This window comes from Temnothorax americanus, unplaced genomic scaffold, assembly GCF_048541705.1.
Source record: "Temnothorax americanus isolate GAGA-0224 unplaced genomic scaffold, ASM4854170v1 Scaffold18, whole genome shotgun sequence".
Taxonomy (NCBI): Eukaryota; Metazoa; Arthropoda; class Insecta; order Hymenoptera; family Formicidae; genus Temnothorax; species Temnothorax americanus.
In genome coordinates, this window is record NW_027509318.1 from 2382643 (window position 1) to 2407437 (window position 24795).

Genomic DNA, 24795 nt, shown 5'->3' on the forward strand with positions numbered 1-24795 from the left:
TTTTGCAACGAAAAAGTCGGATACACGAGCTGCGCGACGATGAGTTCCTCTCGCTCTGTCCGCTCTCGCGACATTTCTCCCGGAAATATCACTTCCGATTCGTACCGGATCGTATCCACCCTCGCAGCCCGGTTATACGACCTGCACGCAGACGGATTGTAAATTTGCAAATTGTATATCCCGATTGTAAACCTTCCCTTCGCCCTCTTATCGCAGGCTGACGTCGATTCCGCCGTGTTCGTCTCTCTCGTTTGCTTGTGAGATCGTATTCATAAAACCGGATGAACGTGTAACGATAAATATGGGATTCTCCTTTTCTCTACGACGACCCGTGGAGATCTGTCCTGCGTGCCTCTATTACGAGCTCTTTACGTCGAAAAAAATTCTCATCATACGATACCGCGAAGAGTAATTTACGTCGCGATCTCTGTGAAAAAATCCTATGAAAACAAAAACCTAATGGAAAAAACCGGGTAATAATTACGAATAAATCTTTACGGTTTGTTTAAAAAATTGCACTGGGAACGGTCTTAACTTCACTTGCAGTGCCATGTTTTAATCTCTTTTGTTCTTTAATCGGTTGATTCGGACTATTGTGGTTTTAGAACGGCGTTTGTCTGACGATGACGGTGATATCTCGTCGAACTGGAAAAGTGATTTCATATACGACGTCTCAGACGCGAGAACACGTGACGTTTTTCACTCTACATCAGCAATTGCCAGCTCATCTCCGGCTGAATCGCGTCGCGGCAGCTTGCGCTGCTCTTTTTACTTTTACGATCTCGTACCCACCCTAACTGATATCCGCACTCTTTTACGGAGACATTCGAAAAGCTGCCCCTCTCATAACGCCGAACTGCCTGCTTTTATTGCCGGTAATTAATTTCGTAAAGATGCCCTGAGATATCCAAATAAAAATGTTTTAATTAAAGATTTTTTTACGTAATTATTCAACGAAGGCAAGTACCATTTCTCGCGTTTTAATCGAGATTTCGAAAAACTTTGTACGTTGAAGTAAACAGTTTTCACATTGGAAGATATTCCACTGTCAAGAGACACTTGTCCTCGTGTCTCTCCATTATCTCAATCGAATTAAATTCAATCTTACGATCATTAGTCTCAAAACTTTAATTCAATCTCGCAAACACACGGCAAAGATATTTCCAGCGTACCGAACTATCTCCGAATCAGAGATTTTACATTTATCTCTAGAATTAATAATCAACGTTACATAGACATCGACAAACGGACGCGTTTTATTTTCCTCATTAATGTGAAAATTCATGTTATATAAGGCAGCATAAATATCCCGCCATTTAAGAGCCCAGTCAAATAATCGAATAGCCAGCCAACTCATGAGCAAAGAGATGGTGCGGTATTGTATAGGTGATTTTTCATATCACCGGGCTTCAAAGAATTAAACGAGATCCGCCGGTGTTCGCAATTACGCCTTTATCCGCTCCGAGAAAAACAATCGATTAAATCGTCACCGGGGCGGCGCGGCGCGGCGCGTCGATAAATCCGCAAAGGCCCTTTTTCCCCTCTATTATCGCGCGACTTCCTTTCCATACATCAGGCAGCCGTCTGCCCTTCGCCCGCAGGATCGCGCCACGCCGGCAGCTTTGTGCCGTACTTTTTACGTTTGATCCAACCCCCGTTTGCCCGCTTCCCTCCTTCGCTCTGGCTGACCTCTGCACCTCACAGTGTACCCCTGTACGGATGGCAACCCCTACTCGGCTCTCTGTCGTCCCTTTCGCTTCCTCCCTCCTCCCTTCCTACCCGCACTTTCGACCCTCCGGACCTCACTCCTCTCTTACCTCGTCCTTTCCGCGCCGAGAGTCAACGCGGGTGCGAAGGGGAAATTCAGAGAGAGAGAGAGAGAGAGAGAGAGAGAGAGAGATTTTTTTTAGTCTCCACTTTTTCTCTTGAAAAACAAACGATCAACAAATGAATGAGAGTTAAATTGATAAATATATGACCATCTTTAATCTGTGAGTTTTACGGATGAATTTTTCTTAAGGAAAAATCAATCAGTAATTAATAATTTCTTTGCCAAAACGTATAAATAAACCTGCTTACGGGATTGCACCATTTGATAAAGAATTATCAAGAAACGCACAGTTAAGAAAAAAAAACAATTTTTAATACTTGGACACGCAGGAATCGGAAACGATTAACCCTGCTATGTTATGTACGTATAAAGATTGCGCGAAGAAAAAAATCTTTTCCATGTATCCCCCTCGTATGAAGTATGATTTCTCTCTTCTTCTTCTCCGCGAATTCTGGACCATCCTGACTCCTCTCTTTCTATTCTGCTGTTTCTGCGTTATTCCGGAACATAGAATCGACGAACGCGTGAGAGGGAGTCCTGAAGAGAGAGAGTCAGGTACATGAGTGAGTGAGTAAGCGAATGAGAGAGAGAGAGAAAGAGAGGGAGAGGAGGGGAAGGGAGAGAGAGATTGAGGGGGTGAACACTCGTGACCACGCCGGCGAAGGGCGGAGAAGGAGGAGGAGGAGGGGAAGGGGGAGAGGGAGTCGGCAAGAGTGAGTGAGCTGAGGGGTAGTTCTGAGGCCGACGTCATAATCGATCGTCTTTTATTAAACTGCACCAGATGGCGCTACCACCGCACTAGGCACAGCGTGGATGGCACAAGGGGGTTGAGTTGAAAGAGCGGCCGGGGGGGCGAGGGGGGGTAGGACGAACGTAGGGGGACCTGGGGTTCAAGCACGAGGGAGTGCACGAGGGTAGGCGGAAGTAAGGGCGGGCGCGTGGGTGCGAGGAATGGGGCAGGGAGTTAAACGGAGGAGGATTTCCAGCCCGGGGTTCCTCCAGGAGGGATGGAGAAAGGGTGGAAGACAGGAAGAGAGAGTGAGAGAGGCCGCAGCCAATCGTTTAACGATTACCCACTCGCGCACTCTATATAACGCCTTTCGGATATCGTCGTTATGCTTGATCCTCGCGACTATAGCGATATTTGAACGATCCTAAGGGTGGACCGATCGGCTGCAGTTTAGGGAATAATCGGGGGGGGGGGGGAATGAAGGACCTATTCTCTCTAACGCGTCGTTCAATTTTCCAAGATCTACGCTAATTAAAATTTTTGTACTATCACGACGGATATAATTAAGGATGTGGGATAATCAAGATTCGTTCGCTCTCTATTTTAATGAGCTTCTCTTTTAATTTCCATACCGCCTGAGAGGGGCAAATTTTGATAATGAGGTAAATGAGATGTGTGACATCACACTGTTTTTCGATATTTTATTGTCGATAGTCGATGATCCATCTTTTTAATAATTTCGTTACATTTATTAAGTAAATAGGCTTTCGCCTTTAATGATACTATACGAACTATCCAGCAGCTCATTAATAGCACATTTGCTTTGATGAAACATATAAAATGTAATTAACTGTTATTATATTTTACAACAACGAATTAACTGTTATTATTTAAATCTATTTCTGCTTATTATCTATCTCCCTCTTTTTTTTATTGTCAGTTTAAGAATATTTATTGGCGCCGGAGTCTCGTACAACTATACTACGGATTATATCTATATCGCACTTCTTACAACTGACGGAGAAGATATTGAAATCGACACGCTGCTCGCTCGCAGTTGGATTTTCTGAGGAAGCGTGCTTGAAATTCCAGTTGAAGGGTGGGGAGATCTTTTCAGAATCGCATATATAAACGATGAGTTTGACAGCTATACGTCGATGAGTCTGGAAAGAACAGGATATAAGCGGAAAAGAAATTGAAATTTATAAATTTTCAGCAAAGTCACAGGCTGAGCGCAAATCATTGCAAACGAATCATTATTATGTAGAACAGAAATGTCAGATTTAACTCTTGTACGAACAAAATGAAATTATGAGAGAAGGAGAGAATCGCGTTTTAAAATTCCATACAAGAAATAAAACAATATAAAAATCTATTCTACGTGAGAATTAAATTTAAAAAATGCATTAGCATATTTTATAGATAATAAACGTCGCGAAGAAAAAATGCAAGTTTTCAATGTAATTCAAACATAATAAAAGATTAGAATGAAACTCGCTGACAGAAGTAGCCGGAAGTAAAGTGTAAGAGAAGGCTTTGAGATTCTCTCTATCTTTTTAACATATATTTATTAATTTTTATTTCGATGCATCTCCATGTTTCATTAAAATTTTTTCTTTAGAGGGAAGGAAGATAATCTTTCAGTCTTAAAGTACCTTGCTATCATATCAAGAGATGGAATTTTCTGAAATAATAATTAATTAATATCAATTGTTTTATTTTAATTTTTACGTCTCTTGCCGATATTCCGAATAACAATGTGAAGGAAGAGGTGCCTCGGAGGAACCACTTCAATCACCAATTTCGTTCGGATTCTCCAGACGAGCGGCATAAACTGGCAACTCGCATACACACCGTGGTGGGGAAACCGCGGGGCTTCACTTCCGATCTTCTCTCGCACTCTCGGCCCTCTCGCCCTCCCGTTCCGCGTCACTCTTTCTCTCTCTTTCTTTTCGTTTTGCGTTTACCGAGAGACGGCAGTGATTGATTGTCCCGTCAGCGGCAGGCAGGCCGGGAACTAACAAAAGTAACAAAGCACCTCCGTCCTGAAGAGTACCGCCGCCACCGTCGCCGCCGCCACCGCCGCTGCCGCTGCCGCACTTTTCGGCGAAGTTGAATTGCTCGCCGCTTTACCGATTCCGTCGCCCTGTCCGATTTCATCCCCTCCGCGTGCTTAATCTCGCTCCCCGCGACACCGCCGCGAGATGGTATATATATATATAGGGAAAATTCGCGGCCACGGCGAGTTTTTCGAAACTCCATCACGCATTCTTTGCTTGTCGAATTTAGCAGCACCACATGAACGTTGCGATTAAAATTTTCGCACCCTTATGTCAATTCGATAGAGGAACCCTTCGCGCCCATCCTTATCGAGGAAGGAGCCAATTTCATAATATCTGTTATGAGTATATATACAGTTGATTTTATTGTAATTCTTAAAAATAGACGTTATAACAAAAAAGAGATTCCAGAGATGAACTAACATTTAAGGGAAAAAATTACGCGCCTTAATTTCAACATCTGCAAGAGATTCGTTGCCTGCTCAAGGTTCTGTTAAACATCGGACGATTCTAAATTCCCTTTTTAATATAAAATTACCACCGCGGGAGCGAAGTACATTACATCGTTTAAGGATAATTTAACGCGCAATCGCAGCGTGGGAAGGTTTCAAAGCTTATTTGGCAAATACATAAATTACCACCTTTAGACAGGAAGAGGTTAAATATTCTAAAACTCTACACGCGTTGCTTACGTTAATATACCTAACACACACACACACACCCACACGTGCGCGCGCGCACGCGCGCGTGCACACACACATTCTCGCAGGATTCTGGAGGTAGTAAACGGTCAGTAAACGGAGCACGGTCTCTCTCGTGGGTAACACCCTAGAGCTAAAGAGTGTATTAGCGCGTCAGATCGTTAGGGTCTACATGGTGTCAAGCGCATACATCCCGCCGTATATGAAAATTTGCAGGGCGAGTATAGGTGAATTAATTCGTCGCGGCGAATATAACTTTCTCACCTTTTGGCGTTCGACGCATAATTACCCGTCGTAACAATTACGACGCACAATTACCGTACCGCCGTTTGTTAATTTATCTACCTCGCGAAACACAAAATGTAGCGACATATATTGCATTTAGCTCTTAAAATTTCTTCAGAAGCACTTCGTTTTATTAATTTATTAAACATATATTTTCGGTAATAACTATTCCGGTAACCATAATGATTTGTCAAAGTAATCTTTTGTATTCGTTTATTTCATTAAATACGGACACTATTATATGAGAATTATGAATTTTATTGTTCTCGCGCTAATTTCACAGCGTGCACGGCGATAAACCTACAATTACGCATATAAAAATTGCTCGGCAGTAAAACTCAATTATGAGATAATACAAAAATGACTGCAAGATTAGCTCTTGACCTTTTGTCTGGCAGAGCTTTATATAAATCGAACAATTCCATTTGCATGGGAACATTGAGAACCTCGGAGAACTGTTTACTTTTTTGAATGATTTTCGATCGACAAATGATACATTATCTTCTGAGGGTTATTATGAAATTTACTAGAGTATTTACGATTTTATTTCTAATTTAGTAAATCTGTTCACTTTTGCAATTTTTGCCCCGTTTCAAGATTAATAAACTCCCTGGAAGTTAAAGAATTCAAGAAGTTTGAAATTTGCCTTTTTTGAATAATTATATTTCATCGTTTTTTTCAAATAGGTACTTATAATTTGTAAAATTTTTATAATTTATACCAAATTAAATATCTTATTTCTTAACTTCCAGTCTTTCACAACCTGAACAAAAATGGTATACCCCTAAGTATATATTATAGCACTCTGCCCTCTCCCCTCCTCGAAAAAAAGTTGTAAGGGCGCCTATGACAGAAAGTGAATGAATAGGCGATAAAAAAGATATTTCTCGTGTCCGTCCACATGCAACGAATACAGTTAACTTTCCCGTTAAGTTTTCAATCCTTTGGGTAAAGAGCCACTACTATCGCGCCAGTGTCGTTACTCGTGTATGGGAATTATAGTCGGCGAAGAGCCATGTGATATCACATGGATGCTTAAAAAAATAAACACTGGACTTGGCGAGAGATATGCACATATATATTAAATAGACATGAAATATTTAACATAACAAAGTAAATGTCAAATGTTTTATTTAATGCATCACAAGTTGATTAATTACTAACAAAAGGTTGATACGTTACTTTTCGTTGCTCTGCACATTACTCAATCTTGCAATTCATACATATATATATGAATGCACGTATATATATATATATACACATAATACGTGCACACAATTTGAAATTATATGTTGATAGATGTTGTAAAATTTATTGTTTTATATAGAGCCACAATAAAGTATTATCTAGATGCGTGCAATCTCCGCATAACGATTTATAATTTGTTAAAGTTTCCGTTTTATAAAACAGAATACTCTGAAAAATTGTTTCTCTAAAATGCTATTAATTCAATAATAATGTTAGTAGTATGTGTCTACTAGTAGTAGTCAATTAATTGAATATAAATATTGAATTATTAATTATGCATTGAAATGGACCGTGCTCCCCTGGGAGCGACAGGAAGGTATGTTATAGAATGCTGTCTACCGGCAGGAGTCACGCTGTCCGTCTGATTGCAAACACAAGGTCAGCTATAAACTGTAGCGGTCAAGAAAACTTTTAACACTTTGTAAAATAATTTTATAACAATTTTACCGATTATTCTTTGATATTTATATTGAGAAATACGGGTGCAACTTTCGCAATATTTCGTAAGCTGAATTGACCCCACTTTTCCCCTGCTTTATTTTTCACACGTTTTACAACATGGTCTGTTAATTAAGGTATTAGAATAGACGAAACAGCTGTAAGTTCCAAACTGCATAAACATAAACGACCAGATGTCTGGCAAATTGAACTCACATTAAACAGGATTCCATCCTTTTAAATTTCTATATAACCTTTTTAAAAGGCTTTACTTCTTTTAATTTTTTTTTATTTCTAAGGCATTTTAAATTTGAGATTTGATAAATGGCTTGATTTTTTAACAATTTGATTTGAGAATCTCAAGAGTTAACATTTTTAGAATAAAAAATTTGCAACGTCGGAATAGTATATAATAACAATTTATATAGGTATATTTTTTTATATTAATATTTATATAACAAGATCTATCTGTTACCGCTAATGTGACATTTAATATTTGTTACGAAATTTCACCGGTACTTGAATTTCTGTCAGCAACCATCAAATTCAATGACTCGTGCTAAATTGGTTATAATTTTATCATTAATATTTATGATTGTGTAGAGGTTGAAAATTCTCGCAAATTAAATTTTAGATACAGAAAAATATGACGAGATGTTGAATTCAGATTTACATGAATTTTATATTTTAATTGTAATTTAATTTGAGGATTATCAAGATATTTTGTAATTAAAAAGTGGAAACATTGAAATAATAACGACTCATTCAGCGCATAAATTGTTTATATATCCTCTACGTTGTAATACTTGTATCGTATATATTATATAAGATTTCTTTATCTCTTGCCACTAGTGAAATTTAATATTTGTTATGAAATTTCATCGGTCGGATTTCTATCAGCAACTACAATCAAATTCACCGTAATTCGCGATGAATTGATTTCGGCACTACGTGCGTGTGAACTGTGATTGACTTCTGGTTAAACGCGTATTCTGCAATATTACAAGCGTTAGGTATAAATGCTACAAATATTATTGACACGCAATTGGGCGAGCGGCGAGTCAGCGCGTTACACCGATAAAACGAATCATGTAATTGATAGAATTATTAGTGTCGCGTTGAGGTCTCTAATGATGCCGGGACGTATATCGCGCGCGGTACGAATACGTTTATGTTAATGATTTTATTACGTGTTTTGGCACTTAACGAGCGCGGTCTTCCCGTAATATGATTCGCGGTCAACATGACGATCTTAATTCGTAAGAAATATCGCGATCGTAGTAAAAACTTTGTAACTTCAAAAGCAACCCCCTCAATTGCTTTTACACATACATCGCCCGTTTTCTTTTATTTTTTTTTATGTTTTAATAACAAACCATGCTTTTTTAATTAACAATATTTTAACATAATAAACCATGTTTTTCTTAAAGCTTTCATTTTACGATCCGCAGGATTTTACAATTAAAATAATAATATTATGAGAATTTTATTGCTATAACAATATCAATAAAATTTCTCACTCATCGTCACGTCGGGATTCTGATATTTTCCACCCAGTTACGTTACAAGAGTCTAATAAAGAGTAATTACTGCAGATATTACAATAATTACTCTTTATTAGAAGCTCTCTATCCGACATCGCGCGGTAGCGCTTGAACGGTCAACAGGCGCGCGTACATATACGTATATATACCTAATTAATAATGATAATTAAACGCGGATGAATCGCGCTGTTTCAAGCGGGCGGAATGAGAGCTGCCTTTATTACAGAGCTTGGCGATTAACGATGCGATTATGATCGCGGCCGTCCGCGTTTTGAATGGCGTTTCGTGTAAACAAGTCTGCTCGACGAGCGCGCTCCATGGCCGTGACTCCTTTCTCAATGCGGCCGATCCCCCCGGCCGATCTCGCTATAAAGCGGAAAAACACATTAACGCGTCAAAACCCGTTTTAGCTCGCGCGGTGTCAAACGCACACGCCTGCCTCCTCCCTCGAGAGTGACCGGGAAGTACGGCCGAGGGGGAGGGAGGGTTGGAGGGGGGGGCGGGGATGCGTGGATCAAAAATATCCGCGTAAAACGTTTTCATGGGATATATTAAAAAATAATAAATTACATTAAATTTCAATCTCTCTAGGTCGAGGGTCGGTATATTAATGATAGTGCGCGGTGTCAAACGCACGCACCGCGCCCGGCCGAATGCGTTGCGCGCGCCGAATAAAGATATACGTTGCCAAAGTGTCGAAAATTTTAATTCGTACGCGTTTCATCCCGCGGCCCATCGTCCGCCGGCGCGTGAAACACTTCGGGGAAAAAAAAATAATATTTTTGAATGTCGAGAACACGTTATTTTATATAAGTTATAAATTATGCGCGGCGAAAGAGCGACCGATATACGCTCTCCATCCCCCTCGCCCGATCGTAGAAGATCGTGCCCCGCCCGATGTTACGGGACGAGACATTCGGGCGCTCTCCACAGTTCTCCATTTATAGAAATGACATTTTTAATTAATTTGCAGAGATAATTGGAAATGCGTACGATATTAAATAAAATTACTTATAACACGTGAAGCAATCTGATTTTTAAGTGCGTTGTTATTCAGCTATTCTCGATTTTTCACGTAGTGAATTTATTTCGAGCCCACTTTAGACGATCCATAATTCGCGTTGAAACTCAGAAAAATTGTATTTATAATTTTACGCGCCGTGTAACGCAAAAAATCTTTTTAAAGAATTGAATTACGAACATATATTAAAACACATCAAAACACATACATCAAAATATATAAATTTATAAATAGAATTCTGAAACAACGCGAATTATAAATTGCCTAAAGTGGACTTACAAGATGTGGCTAATATATTTATCAGGATACAATCTCGCGCGATACTATGGAAGTTTTTCTCTTTTCTCTCTCTCTCTCTCTCTCTCTATATATATATATATATATATATATATATATATATATATGTGTGTGTTTTTTTTCTTTATAAAACGTAGGAGGGAATTGCCTAATGTGTGTGTGTGCGTACTGATCACATAAATTGTGCTTCATCTCTCTCTCATTACTGAATGTTATTGAATATAAAATAGCATTTAATGTGAAATAAATGAGCAACAAGTAACATAGACAGAAAATTCCCAGATTATCTTATTCTTAGATCTTATTTTGTGGGTTACACAAACATTTATAAAAATCAGATACGATTAATGTAACTTCTGTAGCTGATGATAATTTAACAATGCAGTTTTCCTGTATTTCTATAAAAATATATTTGTTGCCAAACGTGTTGCAATTAAAATAGAAATAAATGTTGAATCTTTTATAAAAATTAAATCAATATTTTTATAAAATAGATCATGTATTTTAAATCGTACTAATAGAATTTGGCAATTCACGTTCATTTGTTTATCATATTATTTATAATTTTATGACTAACATAATTATTTAATTAAAACTGGTTGCTTAAATACCTTTCACATTGTGTCACAAGAAGGCTTCTAATAAATTAATTTGTTCTTAGCGAAAGATTAAACGTAATAAAGGTGTTTCAAGCGTCAAGCTACAATTTCCAATATTAACTTGCAAATTAGTACCAAATGAGAAATATAACAAGAAATATCTGAAGTGGTACGATTTGGGGGCAACTCTCCCCTAAGTATAATAAAATTTAGACAACTCTCTCCTATATATACCCCCGGCATGAAATATTATCGCCCCTTCTGATGATTCCGTATTCTGGCTTCGGGGGAGAATAACGAAGAAGCGCGAAAAGCACAACCAAAACGAGCGGATTTGCAATCGCTTTTAAACGGAAGTGGCTTCCGTACCTGACGTTCGGCGAAACCGTCTGGCGAATTATCGAACATCCACGTCCCGCGGCATCAATCAGGGGCAGCGCGAAGTATTGTATATTCGTGTGAGCGAGCGCGGACCCCCCGAAGGTGGTGGGTCCGCGTGATGGTGTCAAGTGCACACACCATCACCGCGGCGGCGGCGGCGGCGGCGGCGGCGGCGGCGGTGGCGGTGGCGGCGAATGAAAATTCGGAAAGCAGTTTAGGTAGATCAATCCGCGCAACCCGGGGTCAACGATTCGCTCTAGGTAGAACGCGTATAATAAAGTGGCTAATGGGGCGGCGTAGCGGACGGGAAACAAGGGTGGGCGAGAGACTTTCGGGGGTGCCACGGTGTGCGTTTGACGTTGGCCTGCGTTCAGCGGTTCCTTAATGCGGGAAAGTAACCGTTTCCCTCTTCCTCGATTGACGATTACATACACAGGCGCTCTGATGTGCCGTACAAGATACGTGTGTCGTTTCGTAAAAGCAATCATCTTTGGAGCTCACGCGGTGTAAGTGTGCCGGAAAAATCTCATGGATTAAACGTAAATAGGGACGTTATACATTTTAAGAATGATATTGCGGCGATTGTTGAATTTAGTTTGATGAAAATGTTGAAGTTGAGTTATTGAACCTGTTTCTCTCTCTCTCTCTCTCTCTCTCTCTCTCTCTCTATATATATATATATATATATATATATATATAGAGAGAGAGAGAGAGAAATACATGAGACGTATAAAATTGAAAATAGAATTTTATTCTGTAAAATCTAACGCTAATTATAAATTGGTTAAAGTGAGAATCCGCAATCTGTAATTCGTGTTAAAGTCCAGATAAAATTTCTATTTATAATTTTGCATGCTGTGTATTTTTATTCTCCAAATATTTTGTATCAAGTCCGTTCGGTATAATTCGTGTCAGAATTGAAGATATAATTTTAACTTTATAAACGTGTAGAGAGACGAAAAACATTTAAGAATCAGAAAAAATGAAAAATATATGTATATATCAAAATACCTACACGCATATATCTCAAAAAATGCCGCATATAAAATTATAAATAAAACTCTAAAACGAATTACAGATCTAAAGACAAAATTATAGATTTTATAGACTAAATTATAGTTTAAAACGGACTTTGTAGAGACTTAAAATTATAAATGGAATTCTATATATGAATTACAGATCTTCTATAATGGATTTTGTCAAAATTTGAATTATATATTTTACGGCAGTTAGATGACGGAAAGAAGACGTTATATAGACATTGTATAGACACATGGACGTAAATGAAAAATAGTTGATAATTTAACCGGACATATACATCAGATGATATAGTCATACAATATAGATCAAAGATATAATAAAAGCGGAATAAAATTCTGTAAAAGAATGAGATATGTTTCTCTCTTTCAAACAATTCAGACGTCCGCGATTTTCATTGCAAATTGGTAATCGGGGTTGAATTTTTGCAGGTGAAGATCTGGTTTCAAAATCGGCGCATGAAGTGGCGGAACAGCAAGGAGCGAGAGCTGCTGGCGACCGGCGGCTCGCGCGAGCAGACGTTACCGAACAAGAACAACCCCAATCCGGATCTGAGCGACGCCGACGGGGATCGGCCGAGGATGGACCTGAGTGACGTGAGCCCGCTCACGAGCCCGCAGAGGCCCGAGGAGCAAACGGAGAACGAGGAGGACGAGGAGATCAATGTCACGTGATGAAGCTCGCCGCTTGGACCCGGCATCCCCAGTTCGCCCTCCGACGACAATTTTCTTAATCCGCGAACCAAGTAGGCTACCGCCCGGACCAAAAAAAAAACAGATTTAAAGCGAAACGCAGATTTGACGGGCGCTTGGAAAAATCGCGGAAATTAATTCGGAATTTTTAACTGAATTTTGTTTCTCACTCGTACGTTATCGCAATTCTAATATCAATTTTATTACCGTTGTGGAGAATAATGCATTTCTTCTCGCGATCTATTTTACATCGAGAAGCGTGCGAGATAAATATTGCTAAGCAAGTCCGAAAGAGAGACGACTGTTAATTTTAGTTTTGCTAATTTTAATCGAATAATTTTTTTTTCAGCTGGCTGATCTTTATTGGCGATTGTATATTCGCGGATAATCGGGCTGTTACAGGGTGTCCTAGACAATTTTCAACGATAATCTTCAATTGTCTAGCGGTCACCGGTTTGTCCTCAATACTTCCCCCCTTCCTCCTCCCCGAGTTGTGGCTTTATTATTTGATAACAACGCGTGTCGTCGCAAACTGATCCCGCCGAGCAAACAGAAAATACGAACGACAAATGAAGGATAAGAATGAAAATTAAGACCGATGTATTATATTGTAATTAGCGCGATGGATGTACCTTTGAGGAGTCTTCTATAAGCCATTGTGTAAGGTTGTATTAGACGTAACATTTCGATTCTGGAAATATGTACCTAAGTCCACTCATAATGCGGCCGCGCGGCCAAATCCAAATGTAATTACATTCATTGTGATTCAATATAATCTATGTAATATATTGAAATAAAACTGTCTATGCTAAGCGATTTTTGTATCGTCAATAGGTATGAATGAAGTTTCAGATCCGACTAATCATCGTTTCATCCCGATTCGGTGGATTTTATATATTAATGATTTTCATTTTTCTACATTTTCTTAAAAGTCCGTGATTAAGAGCACGGGAGTTAAGGAAATCAATTCGTCGCGCAAGAATTTACAATATATTTTTCAATCGAGATTAAGATTTTCAGGATACAAAGTATGATACTATTGATGTAATCATTTTTCACGCGAGTAAACAGAGTAGCTTTGAATTAATAGATTTAGAAGTACATTGCAATATCAGAAACAAAGATAATAAAATTATAACAAAGAATAAGCTTCCCTGTTTACTATGTCTATATTTTTTTGCTATATATTTACTATGAATTTATTTAGTAAATATATGTGTACATTATACATTTACATATTTATATACTTACATAATTAAGTGCATAAAATATAAAATAAAGATAGGATTCGTGGTCTGTATTCGCGCCACACATTTAACGCTAAATGTAATAAACAGAAATTTTCACGTCACGATTACATGATACGAAACACGGTATTATTACATTAAATAAATGTATATCTGAATGAAAATCCGACTTTCACATTTAGAATTAAATGAGACGAATACAGACCCCTAATTGTCTTCCTACTTCTGATATCGTAAGAATGTACATAGATTTACGTACAAATAGTTTGTTTGTCATAGGGATTCTCTTCAGTTGTAATCAAACCAATTTCACATTTCTATCCGCACCTGTTGTACGCTTCGAATCGCTTCAATTATTTTGAACTTGTGGTTTCGACCACTCGACGCTCAGGATGAGATGATCGTAACCGTAACCATCCAGAGTGGCGATCGCTCTCGCGGCATCGGCCCTGTGCTTGAAGTGTACATATGCGAAACCCTTGCAGAGATTGGAGAGCTTCTCTTTGGCGAGGAACTGCTTCACTACGGAACCGAACGGCTTCACAAGCTCGTCCAGATCCGCATCCGTGGTGCTCTGCGAGAGATTGGAAATACGTATGGCGGTCGTGTCGTCGCGTCTCTGCATCTGCATCGAGTCGCCGCGTTTGTTGCCGCCGTCGCGCATACCAGGCGGCACGTACTTGCCGCCCTGTGGTTTAAGTTCAGCTATTGCACCGGGTACTCCCGCATTAACGAGAGGCTTCTTGTCGTCTGGTACTTTTCCTGAAAAGTTATAATTTTAAAAAATAAATAACATATACCATTCATTCACATTGCGGTGTCCCTGTCAAAAGACGGTAGCGCGGCACCACACTAACCAGCCGCGCGCGGGTAAACGCACTTTCTCGCGAGCGTCTGGCCACGCTGACCGGGTTTAGAAACAAATTCAACAAAAATACTACTCATTGCCCTCTCATCGGTCAATCGACGCTCCAACCAAGAGTCGAATTGAGCATATACATTATGTAAATTTTGTATTTATATCAATCGACTTCCGCAACATAACTTACCACCAGCGAGAACAGTATCTTTGTACGGACACTTGGACGTCCAGTGATCGCCGTTGCAGTTACGGCACTTGACCACTCCCTTGTCGCCCATGCTTTTCAATTTATCCAGGGAGTCCTCCTCGACCTTGTTCTCTTCCTCTTTGCTGGATATGAATTGCATGAAGACATCTTCACCGATGACAGTGGTAGCTGGATTGGGTCCCGGCCTGTCGTCAGCAGAATCGCCGAACTTTGCCCAATTCTTACGCGCCGCAATCGTTTTCGACACTATACGCCGCTCTATTTTATAATAGCGTACAACCTTGACCTTCTTGTTGTCTTGATTGTACTTGTATTCGGTGAGAATTTTGAAACCATTCTCGTAGACTTCCGACGGCGCGGGCAACGCTCCTCCCTCCTCTTCAACTTCATCAGCCCAGCTGGACTTGACTTCATTTTGCGCAACTGGCATCTCTGAAAGTTATACGGTATTACAATATTTAAATATGTACGCCTACTAGTTTTAAAGCATGTAAATGTGCAATATGTGCAAACATCAAGTTTTAAAATATTTAGGCAATTCTCCATAAAAATATTGTATTTGAAGTTATCCTGCTCTGTTCATTTATCTGCAATTATAAAGGCAGCTTAAAATCTACGTTAAATTTAAAATGATCTATAATTCCTAAAGGATAGACTTGCGTTTACATTTTATGTATAATTTTAAAGAACATTTGAATATATAATATAACATTCTACAAGATATAACTGATGTTTTACACATTATTTGCATCGATATAAGCACCTAAATATTATACTTAACCCGTTAAAGATTTGTCGGTCATCTTATTTTTATAATAAACAAAACTCTATTAGAGCCAGAAAATGTACACAAACGCTGAAACAAATTAGATACAAAATTATACGGTACTCTATCCCCCTTCCAGCATGTTAAAAGTATAACGATACATTTCGGAGACGTTTCTTTACAGGCCAAGTCTATTAAATTATAGTCGAATATCAGTCGATTGAGAAACTCGGTAACGATACTTTTTAAAAGTAGTTTTCAAATGTAATGTTAGGGCTCAGACACAATGACAAAAATAAGGAACAAGACGAAGGAATGAGGAATAAGGGAATGTCGCATCTCACTTCAGTACACGTACATTATAAAGTGAGATGCAACATGCCTTATTCCTTATTTTTCTCATTGTCTGAGCCCTAATGTTGCAAATGTAAAAAAATAAAATATAGTAACAGATCAGGGCTGCTTGTGTCGTAAGATGTGAACCGCCTAACCTAACCTAACCTATTTTATAATGCACGGGCGATCGAAGATTTCTAATTGCGCGTTCACGCTTCATTTAATTGTTAATAAGGTAATTATATTCGATAAACAAGGCCGTAAAATCTACGAAAGAGTCGAGATAAAAGATCACATGTCACGCTTTTGTCGATACAGCTAACCCTGCATATATAAACTCGATATGTTCGGGGAAAAAGTGAGAGAGAGAGAGAAAAGAAAACGCCGCGTCGGAGGAGTAAATTTGTCGTTGAATGTCTTACCGTAGGAATTAGATAGCTTGCGGCAGAGAGAGAGAGACAGACGATCCAGATCGTAAAACAGGTCACAACACAACGAGATGCAGCGAAATAAAGCGCAAACCGCCGATGAAACGTCTACACATCCATGTGGAAAATCAAAATGGAGGAGCACCTGGAGCACGATGCCGCGACGTCTTCGAATATATATTGGATATCAAGTTCTGAAACCCCTCGCACGCGGACATCGCCGACATCGGCGCCATGAAATATGACGGAATGAAGGGATGGGTCGGTTCGTATGAATACGACATGCGTCCAGCAGCCAATAGGGTTATTTCAAATAAAATAATAATATAATATATATGTATCTCTCCTATATCAATTTAAAAATCCGAATACGAGACAATAGGCCTTTATAGAAAATTTTGTAAACAAAACAAATAATATTTGGGGAGCAAGCAACAGAGTATAATTAATATGTTTTAAAATTTGTAAGTATCTTAATACGACGGTTTATCGTCCTTTATGGTATGCGCGATCACCAATTATTATTATATATTTAATAACAGCATTTCAAAAAGTATATTAAATAATATTAAGTTTTATATTAAAAATTAGTAGATATTTATTTTATATTAAATACTCTAATTTTTTATATTAAATAATACCTGTTTTTTTCAGTTGAATTTCTTGGACAGTTCATCTCTTCTCTTTTTCTCTCCAACGTGACAAGAAGGAAGAGAAAAAGATGAACCATGCAAGAGGTTCAAACACTTCAAACTAAAAAGAACAGACCCTAAAAAATGTCGGTCCGCGCATGCGCGAGAGACATCGAAGTGCCGGCGGCCGGCGCTCAGGGTGCCATTACATGGAGCGCGGAAACGCGGAAACGCGGAAGCGCGGAGACAAAATTTACTAAATTTCCGTCGATCCGTTCCGTCTGTTTTGAATGCCTTAATATTACATGGAGCATATTTTGAGCGGAAAAGCGGAACGGAGAATTATAAAATATTAATTTTTAACGGTATTTATTGATTAAAATGCTTGTATTCAATAGATAAGCTGAAAAGATAAGCATATTAATAAAAATTGCAATGAATTAAGTGAACACAATTTTAAGAAATGAATACAAATGTCTATTTGTCACTATACTGTTCCGCTTTTCCGCGCAAATTGTGCTCCATGTAATATAAGGAAAAACAAACTCGCGGAACGAACGCGTCAAAATCCGTTGTCAACGCGGATACAGTATACTCCATCAAATTTCGGAGCTGTTTAATCACATTGAAAAAAAAGCTTTTACACATACTCTTCTATTACTTTATTATTTAATAAAAGTGGCAGTATAATATTATAGATCCAAACATCATGTTGATGGTTATTGGGTGCGTTCAGCCGATACTCCGCTAGCCTAGCAATCGTGAGCAGTCGCTCGTTTTCGCTCGTTTCCTCTCCTTTGACCCAATGGATTAAAAGGAGAGGAAACGAGCGAAAACGAGCGACTGCTCACGATTGCTAGGCCAGCAAAGTATCGGCTGAACGCACCCATTATGAAGTATATCTTATATGCAAGCCAGGGTACATACATAGGCTGCGTTAAGTACTGGCAGTGAATATCGAAACACAGCCATACATGTACATACACGATAATAGCGGATTCCGCTTTTCCGTTCAAACGTGCGGGACTCAACTCGCAGAAACGCGGAATCTAGTTACTATTCTGTTCCGCGCTTCCGCGTTTCCGCGTTTCCGCGCTCCATGTAATGGCACCCTCAGAGAGAACGCGAGTGACGCGACGCCCAAAACGGGTTGGCGGCCCTGCCGGCCGCCGCGAGCCGCGAGGTTGTAATGGCGACGTCTAGCGCGTTGTCCGGTCCGCTGACGTGAGTGAATGATGCACCACGAGACGGTACCCCGTTTTCATGCGCGGTACGTGCACGTAACGTTTTAACGGCGCAACTTTGACGGAGCCGTTGACGATCGAGCGTCCCCGGTCCCCGCGCTCCGAGATGGACCAGGCACCCGCAGGTGAGCACGCCGATCCGGCCGCACAGGCGCGCTCTCTCGCACGCGTTTCTCGTTTACGTTCCTCGCACCGTCGCACCTCCCGTTCTCTTTCTCTCTCTCTCTCTCTCTCTCTTTTTCCTTCTCTTTCTCTTCCTCCCTCTCTCTTGCTTGTATTTTAATTAATTAATCCGTATCCTCCCGCATATTAACCATAAAATGTGCCTTTTGCTTCCACCTCGCTGTTCCGTTTGGTTGAGCGACTTCCTACGAGAACAGAGTAGTGCGGTGACACTTTCAAATCGCTGGTGTCCGGATTCGCTCGCTAGGTTACTTGCAAAAATCTATATCGAGATCACACATATGTATTTCTAACGTAGGAAATAAAAATGTTAATTGAAAAAGGCTTTACGAATAATTAATACATGTTAATGATGTTTGCTTGTCAATTTTCTTAAAGTTATATTTTTTGTTTTTGCAGTAATTACAATATTGTATATCGTTTGTGGAATAAACAATATTACCTATGACATTTTTTTTGGGGCTTTGGTTGCTCTATATTTAAGATTGTAAATGGTCGCACGTATTATTTACAGATGAGTGTTCATTCAAGAATATTCATTGCGTAGATATAGTTGTATTTCACTTTTGACTGCAGTTTGTGTCCTGAAAACTTTACTAATTGTCATATAGGTAGCACTGTTTATTTATTGACGATATGTATTGTATTGCGTTGTTTTATTTATGTTCTGTTATTTGTTTTTGCGCAGTTTTAACTTTAAGCGTTTTCCAATGACTTCTTCGACAAAATAATATGAAGTAACGATCCAATTAGAATAGCTATTAGATTATATATCATATATCTAATTTAAAATTCATTAGATATTAGTTTGGGTCTGATTCTTGTTCTTTTTTCTTGCTCATAACATTCAGACACCGAATTGCGGAACATCATAGACAAACTGGCGCAGTTTGTCGCACGGAATGGGCCAGAATTCGAACAGATGACGAAAAACAAGCAGAAGGACAACCCGAAGTTCGGTTTCCTGTTTGGGGGGGAGCACTTCAACTACTATCAGTACAAAGTGACTACAGAGCAAGCCAGTAAGTGGGACATAGCCCATTAACAGCTACTGTGATTAAGAGGCATAAAAAAAAAAAAAAAAAAAAAAAAAAAAAAAAAAAAAAAAAAAAACAGGCCATGCTTTACTCAACCAGCAAAGGAATGACCTTGAAAAGCGATACAGAGTCTGATTCTCCATCATCCTCTCAAGATTTTGGGATTGCTATTTGTTAAGCGGAAACACTTTTACACTAAAGACACCTTGCATTCCTTGGCAATGGCGATTTTGAGAAGATGTAGTTTTAAGATTCTTGCTGGAGTTTGTCTAACGTGAAGTACATTGTCGATGTATTGCTTCAATCTGTGTGGGGAAAATACGTGCCCACCCGTCCAAAATAGCGTGCCCTGTAATATATCTTAGTACTGTAAAAATGCGGAAAAAAAAGAGAAAAAAAGAAAAAAAAAGAGTATAGTGCTCCCAAAAGATTTACCGAGTTTTCCGATACTATACTTCTCTCATGTAAATGCCCAAGAATTTTCTTATACGCACCGATATAGAAGATAAGACTTCGCAGAAAAAAAAACAATCGAACTATTTGTATACAAATTTTTCAAATATCGATTGACAAGGACTCAGCATCTCACAATAATCCACCGTCATTCGTTTACAGTTTTAAAGCAAAAAGGAATAAATCCAATGCAAAATGCAGACCCACGTTTAAACGTTTCGCAGCAGCAGCAAACAGCCGCAAGCGCCGTCTCGCAGCCACTGAATAACGTCAATCTTGCGTCCGGTCTGAGTACGCAAAACAATGGAATAAATCCGGTGGTCGGGATCGGGCCCCAGGTCGGGAGCCAAGGCGGTCCCGTTTTGCCTGGACAGATCGGAGGGCCGGGAAATGCAGGACCGCCGATTGGACCGGTTTCCGGCGCCATAGGAGGTGTGAATCCGCCGATCGCCGGAGTCGCGCAAGCGGTTAACATCGCGGGGCCGCCCGCGTGGCTGCGGAATGAGTTGGCGAATCTACAGTCGCAGCAGACGACGTTGCAGGAACAAGTGAGACAATCGGAACAGAACCTGGCTGCGCAGCATGCTGCGTTGATGGCACAACAGCAGGGAAGAGTAGAGGATGCTGTGAGGCAGGCACAGGAACAGGCTTTACAGAACAGTGCGCAAAACACAAACACAGACTTGGCTGCATTTGACACGGTCTTACAACCGATCATCGATAGCTGCACAAAGGATAGCATAAGCGCGGGAAAGGCCTGGATACTTCAAAATTCGCTTACATCGCAGAGCAATCAAGTTGTCGCGGATCATTTACTGAAGAGGTACGTTTTAACATGTACATATGTTTCATGTTTACGTATGAAAATTTATATATATACGTTTTTATCTCCATTTAAATTTTCTTTTTCAGAGTAATTCAGGGGACAACTTTCAGCCATAAGTTGCACATTATTTATCTGGTGAATGACGTTTTACATCACTGGTTAGTATCGATACATGTATTATACATGTATATGACAAATCAAAATAGATTATTTTTATTCTTGGATATTTTTTATTCCCGTAATCCCCAAAATAATTCCAATATAGTTTCTATGACTGCTAAAGTTTCTTTTGATTTTTTAAATACAATTTATATTTGTTTATATTTACAATTTTATAATAATCAGCGATATGTCATAAACTAAAATGCGATATCGCTAACTATGCGCAAGATATATAATTGGATACTTCCTTAGTGCAAGAAAAAAGTCTATGGATCTCCGCAAAGCAATGGAAAGTGTTGTTGTTCCCATGTTCTGTAACACTTCACTAGCGGCATCCGAAGAACAGCTTAATAAACTAAATAAGCTGTTAAGTTTGTGGGAATCAAAGAATAATTATTTTGACGAAGGCATCATAGATAAGTTGAAACAACCGAGCGCATCCTGGTCAGAGTACCAAGCTAATTTAGTGGCGCAGCACGCCACCGCGATTACCCCTATTACAGCGTCGACGAAACAGACATTCGATAATTATCAAGCGCAACACCAAGCTTTTGTCACTCATGCACTGAGACAGATCCAGAATATTGAACAACAAAAGATGGCGATAGATCAGCAATTGAAAGCACCGCCGCCGCCACCACCGCCTCAATTGGTAGAGCCATATTCTTTCTTTAAACTACCTATTTATTTTTTAGATATTTATGAAAAATTTTATCTGTACAGAGTCAGCAAAGTATGCCAATACCGCCTAGTCATTCTGGTCCTCCGAGCACAATGGGTACAGATGTGAATTTCAGTCAACCACCACCAGGATGGAATGTCCCTCCCTCAAACGAACCTCCGCCGTTTAGCAATGTCCCTTTACCGGACTTCTCAAAGCCACCGCCGGGTTTTGGACCGCCGCCTGTCATCCATGAACCTTCAGTGGAGGATTTGATGCCTAGCATGCCTTATTTTGAGCTTCCAGCTGGTTTGATGGTACCTCTAATAAAGTTAGAAGATGGTGAATACAAGCCATTGGATCCAGACGCTATAAGACTTCCACCACCAGCCCCACCGAGTGATCGTTTAGTTGCAGCTGTCGAAGCATTTTATGCACCACCAAATCATGATTCTCCTAGAGATAGGTAAATATGGAAATGATATATATAATATGCGTATATAAGTTATAAAAAAGAATGTATTGAAAAGATACATAGAAAAATATAGAAATTACTTTTTTTGTACATACATACTTGTTCTATAAACAACAATTTCAATTATATTTGCAGTGATGGTTGGGAGAAATTGGGATTGTATGAGTACTACAAAGCGAAAAATGGCGCCCGCAAGCGTAAAGAAGAGGATATAATGGCTGGTATTAGGCAGAGGTCTAAATCTCCGTCGCCGATTTTACGGCCGAGATCTAAAAGCCCTAGTCCGCCAAAGAAACGCTACCGGAGCAAATCGCGCAGCAGATCACGATCGCGATCGCGAGGCAGAAGTAGATCGAGATCGCCCGCAACTAATCACAGACGCAATAGTCGCAACAGCAATCACGTTAATAGGAGCCGAAGGAGAAGGAATAGTAATAAAGATCGCAGTCCCGATAGAAGATTGGATAGACAGGATAGAAGTCCAACTCCTCCTAGTTTTCTGTAAGTACTAACATTTGTAAAGATGTAGAAATATGGTATATGAATAGAAATATGATGTTCCGAAAATGAATTATCATTTAATCTCGTAATTCCTTTACTCATAATTTTCAACTCCCCAATCAACCTCTTACAAAACTAAAGTATATATGAGATGAAGGTCAAGGATCGGATTTGGGATTCTGATTACAAGTCGATCGCTCTCATTCAAAGCTACGCGTTCTCACTAACTTTTTTAATATTTTTTTCTTTTAAACTACAATGAAATGTAATTGTCTTTGAATGTTTCTTTTGCATATCTTTATCCTATCCATCGACTCTCTATATAAATAATTGTGTTATTACAAAAAATTTTGTTTTATATTATTTCAGTGGCTCCACTTACAGTAAAGCTCCACAAGAGATTAGTCTGGACGAGAGTAATAAAGGGCATCAATTACTCAAGAAAATGGGCTGGAGTGGTGCTGGTCTCGGTGCGAACGAGCAGGGCATCGAGGCGCCCATTTCTGGAGGCGAGATTCGTGATAAGAACGATCAGTACAAAGGAGTCGGTATCAATCTGAACGATCCGTACGAGACCTTCCGAAAGAACAAAGGTCAAGCGTTCATCACGAGGATGAAAGCTAGGGCGGAAGAACGAGCTGAGGAGAGAGGGGATCGCGACTGAACGCCATTGACAAAACGAAAATTCCGAATGTTCACGATACTTTGTGTATGGGGCAAGTATCAGCCACGAGATATTAAAAACATTCTCGTTTTGCATTGGACATCCATTCGCAATTCCAAAAGGATTTTGTGCTATCGCCTATGAGGGCTAATTTAAAAAATCGACGTACTTTTTTGACTCTGAAGCAGTTGTTTTTCATTAATTCTGAATCCTTATTGCACATGTCACCAATTTTAAGCCATCACAGGTGGGCGCTGATTGTTTTACATTCAAATTGCACTGATTATTTTTATCAGGAGCTATCTTAATCACAATCTTACAATTCGACGACAATTAGTGAGTATTGTGTGGGATTAAATTGTAAATTTTTAACATAGATAAAATTATGAATGTGATTAGGATTTGTTTCAAGTTTAACGTGTGATCAAAAAGATGCTGAAATAAATACTGAATCTTGTTACACAAAAGCTTGATGTAAGAGATCAATCGGATTTGTAATTATATAATTTTATATATTGGAAATTTAAAATGAGAAACGCGCAATCAACTTCCTTCGGTCCTATTAATTATATTCCATACATAAGGATTAAACAAATTTCGCGTTCCACTTTCATCCATTACTGAGATGTTAATGTAACTCACAGTATGTACAGATGTACAATTCGTTTTGTGCCGTAAAATAGCATGGGCGTAAGAAACACGTGAGGAATAAAAATACTTGTATTTAGTAAGTTAACAAATGATTATATTGGATACATTGAACGATAGCTCAAGAATAAAAACTGTACATTTATTACGAAAGCGAATGCGAACCATCGCTATCGTTTGCTGTTTCCTCTGTTTTTCCTCTTCCTAATATTAAATATATTATCAAGAGAGAAAGGAAAGGAGAGAACGTTTGAAAAATCGGTTAATCCCAAAATCAAAATTCCATTGGGACACATCATTCGCCATTATTTACTTTTGATAAACTACATGCACATCACATAAAGTAACTTTATATTTACAATCACATTGTGTTATTCTTAAGCCCACTTTATATAATTTATAATTCGCTTTAGATTTCATGATAGAGTTCTCTATAATTTTACATGCTATCCGTTTGGATGTATTTATACCTATATGCATTTTAATATATATTTTATTTCTCTTTAAATGTTGTATCACACAGCGCATATAAAATTATAAATAGAATTCTAGCCTGAACTCTGACCTAAACCATAGATCGTCCAAAAAGCGAAGCTC

At 39.1% G+C, this 24795-nt stretch overlaps 3 protein-coding genes across 6 annotated transcripts in view; 2 read left to right on the top strand and 1 right to left on the bottom strand.

Moving 5' to 3' along the window:
• Positions 1–13677, top strand: part of Dbx (homeobox protein Dbx) — a 32926-nt gene extending 19249 nt beyond the window's left edge. The window contains exons 4-5 of one of the 2 annotated variants that reach the window (XR_013256563.1): positions 12605–12918; positions 13215–13677. Coding sequence is in view for 1 of the 2 variants with exons in the window: in XM_077403680.1 (XP_077259806.1) it covers positions 12605–12847 (243 nt within the window). In the remaining variant the exon portion in view is untranslated. Of the gene's footprint in view, positions 1–12604; positions 12964–13214 lie in introns of those variants that run through there. The other variant, XM_077403680.1, reaches the window with a different exon arrangement.
• Positions 13678–13836: 159 nt separating this feature from the next.
• Eif3g1 (eukaryotic translation initiation factor 3 subunit g1) lies at positions 13837–16882 on the bottom strand. 2 transcript variants are annotated; one of them, XM_077403686.1, is made up of 4 exons: positions 16707–16882; positions 15964–16038; positions 15162–15614; positions 13837–14874 (listed from the first exon to the last, which is right to left on the bottom strand). In XM_077403686.1, exons 2-4 carry the CDS (start codon positions 15983–15985, stop codon positions 14462–14464), a joined length of 888 nt encoding a protein of 295 aa, XP_077259812.1. In that variant the 5' UTR covers positions 15986–16038; positions 16707–16882; the 3' UTR covers positions 13837–14461. The 2 variants fall into 2 exon arrangements, with proteins under 2 accessions (XP_077259812.1, XP_077259814.1); XM_077403688.1 differs by lacking the exon at positions 15964–16038 and having other exon boundaries at positions 16707–16878.
• Positions 16883–18468: 1586 nt separating this feature from the next.
• Scaf6 (SR-related CTD associated factor 6) lies at positions 18469–24559 on the top strand. Of its 2 annotated transcripts, none has more exons than XM_077403819.1 (8): positions 18469–18713; positions 19623–19793; positions 20424–21084; positions 21174–21245; positions 21502–21901; positions 21973–22376; positions 22521–22886; positions 23256–24559. In XM_077403819.1, exons 1-8 carry the CDS (start codon positions 18695–18697, stop codon positions 23548–23550), a joined length of 2388 nt encoding a protein of 795 aa, XP_077259945.1. In that variant the 5' UTR covers positions 18469–18694; the 3' UTR covers positions 23551–24559. The 2 variants fall into 2 exon arrangements, with proteins under 2 accessions (XP_077259945.1, XP_077259946.1); XM_077403820.1 differs by lacking the exon at positions 18469–18713 and adding an exon at positions 18742–19018.
• Positions 24560–24795: the final 236 nt, after the last annotated feature.

Bases quoted from the DNA above. Each gene is read 5' to 3' on its own strand.
- Eif3g1 (XM_077403686.1), bottom strand. From the start codon at position 15,985: ATGACCGACAAATCTTTAACGG. The intron at 15,615-15,963 runs GTTAAGTATAAT...TATAACTTTCAG, and splicing joins GACCGACAAATCTTTAACGG to AGATGCCAGTTGCGCAAAAT. The intron at 14,875-15,161 runs GTAAGTTATGTT...ATAACTTTTCAG, and splicing joins AGATACTGTTCTCGCTGGTG to GAAAAGTACCAGACGACAAG.
- Scaf6 (XM_077403819.1), top strand. The intron at 21,902-21,972 runs GTAGAGCCATAT...TTATCTGTACAG, and splicing joins CGCCACCACCGCCTCAATTG to AGTCAGCAAAGTATGCCAAT. The intron at 22,377-22,520 runs GTAAATATGGAA...TTATATTTGCAG, and splicing joins CATGATTCTCCTAGAGATAG to TGATGGTTGGGAGAAATTGG.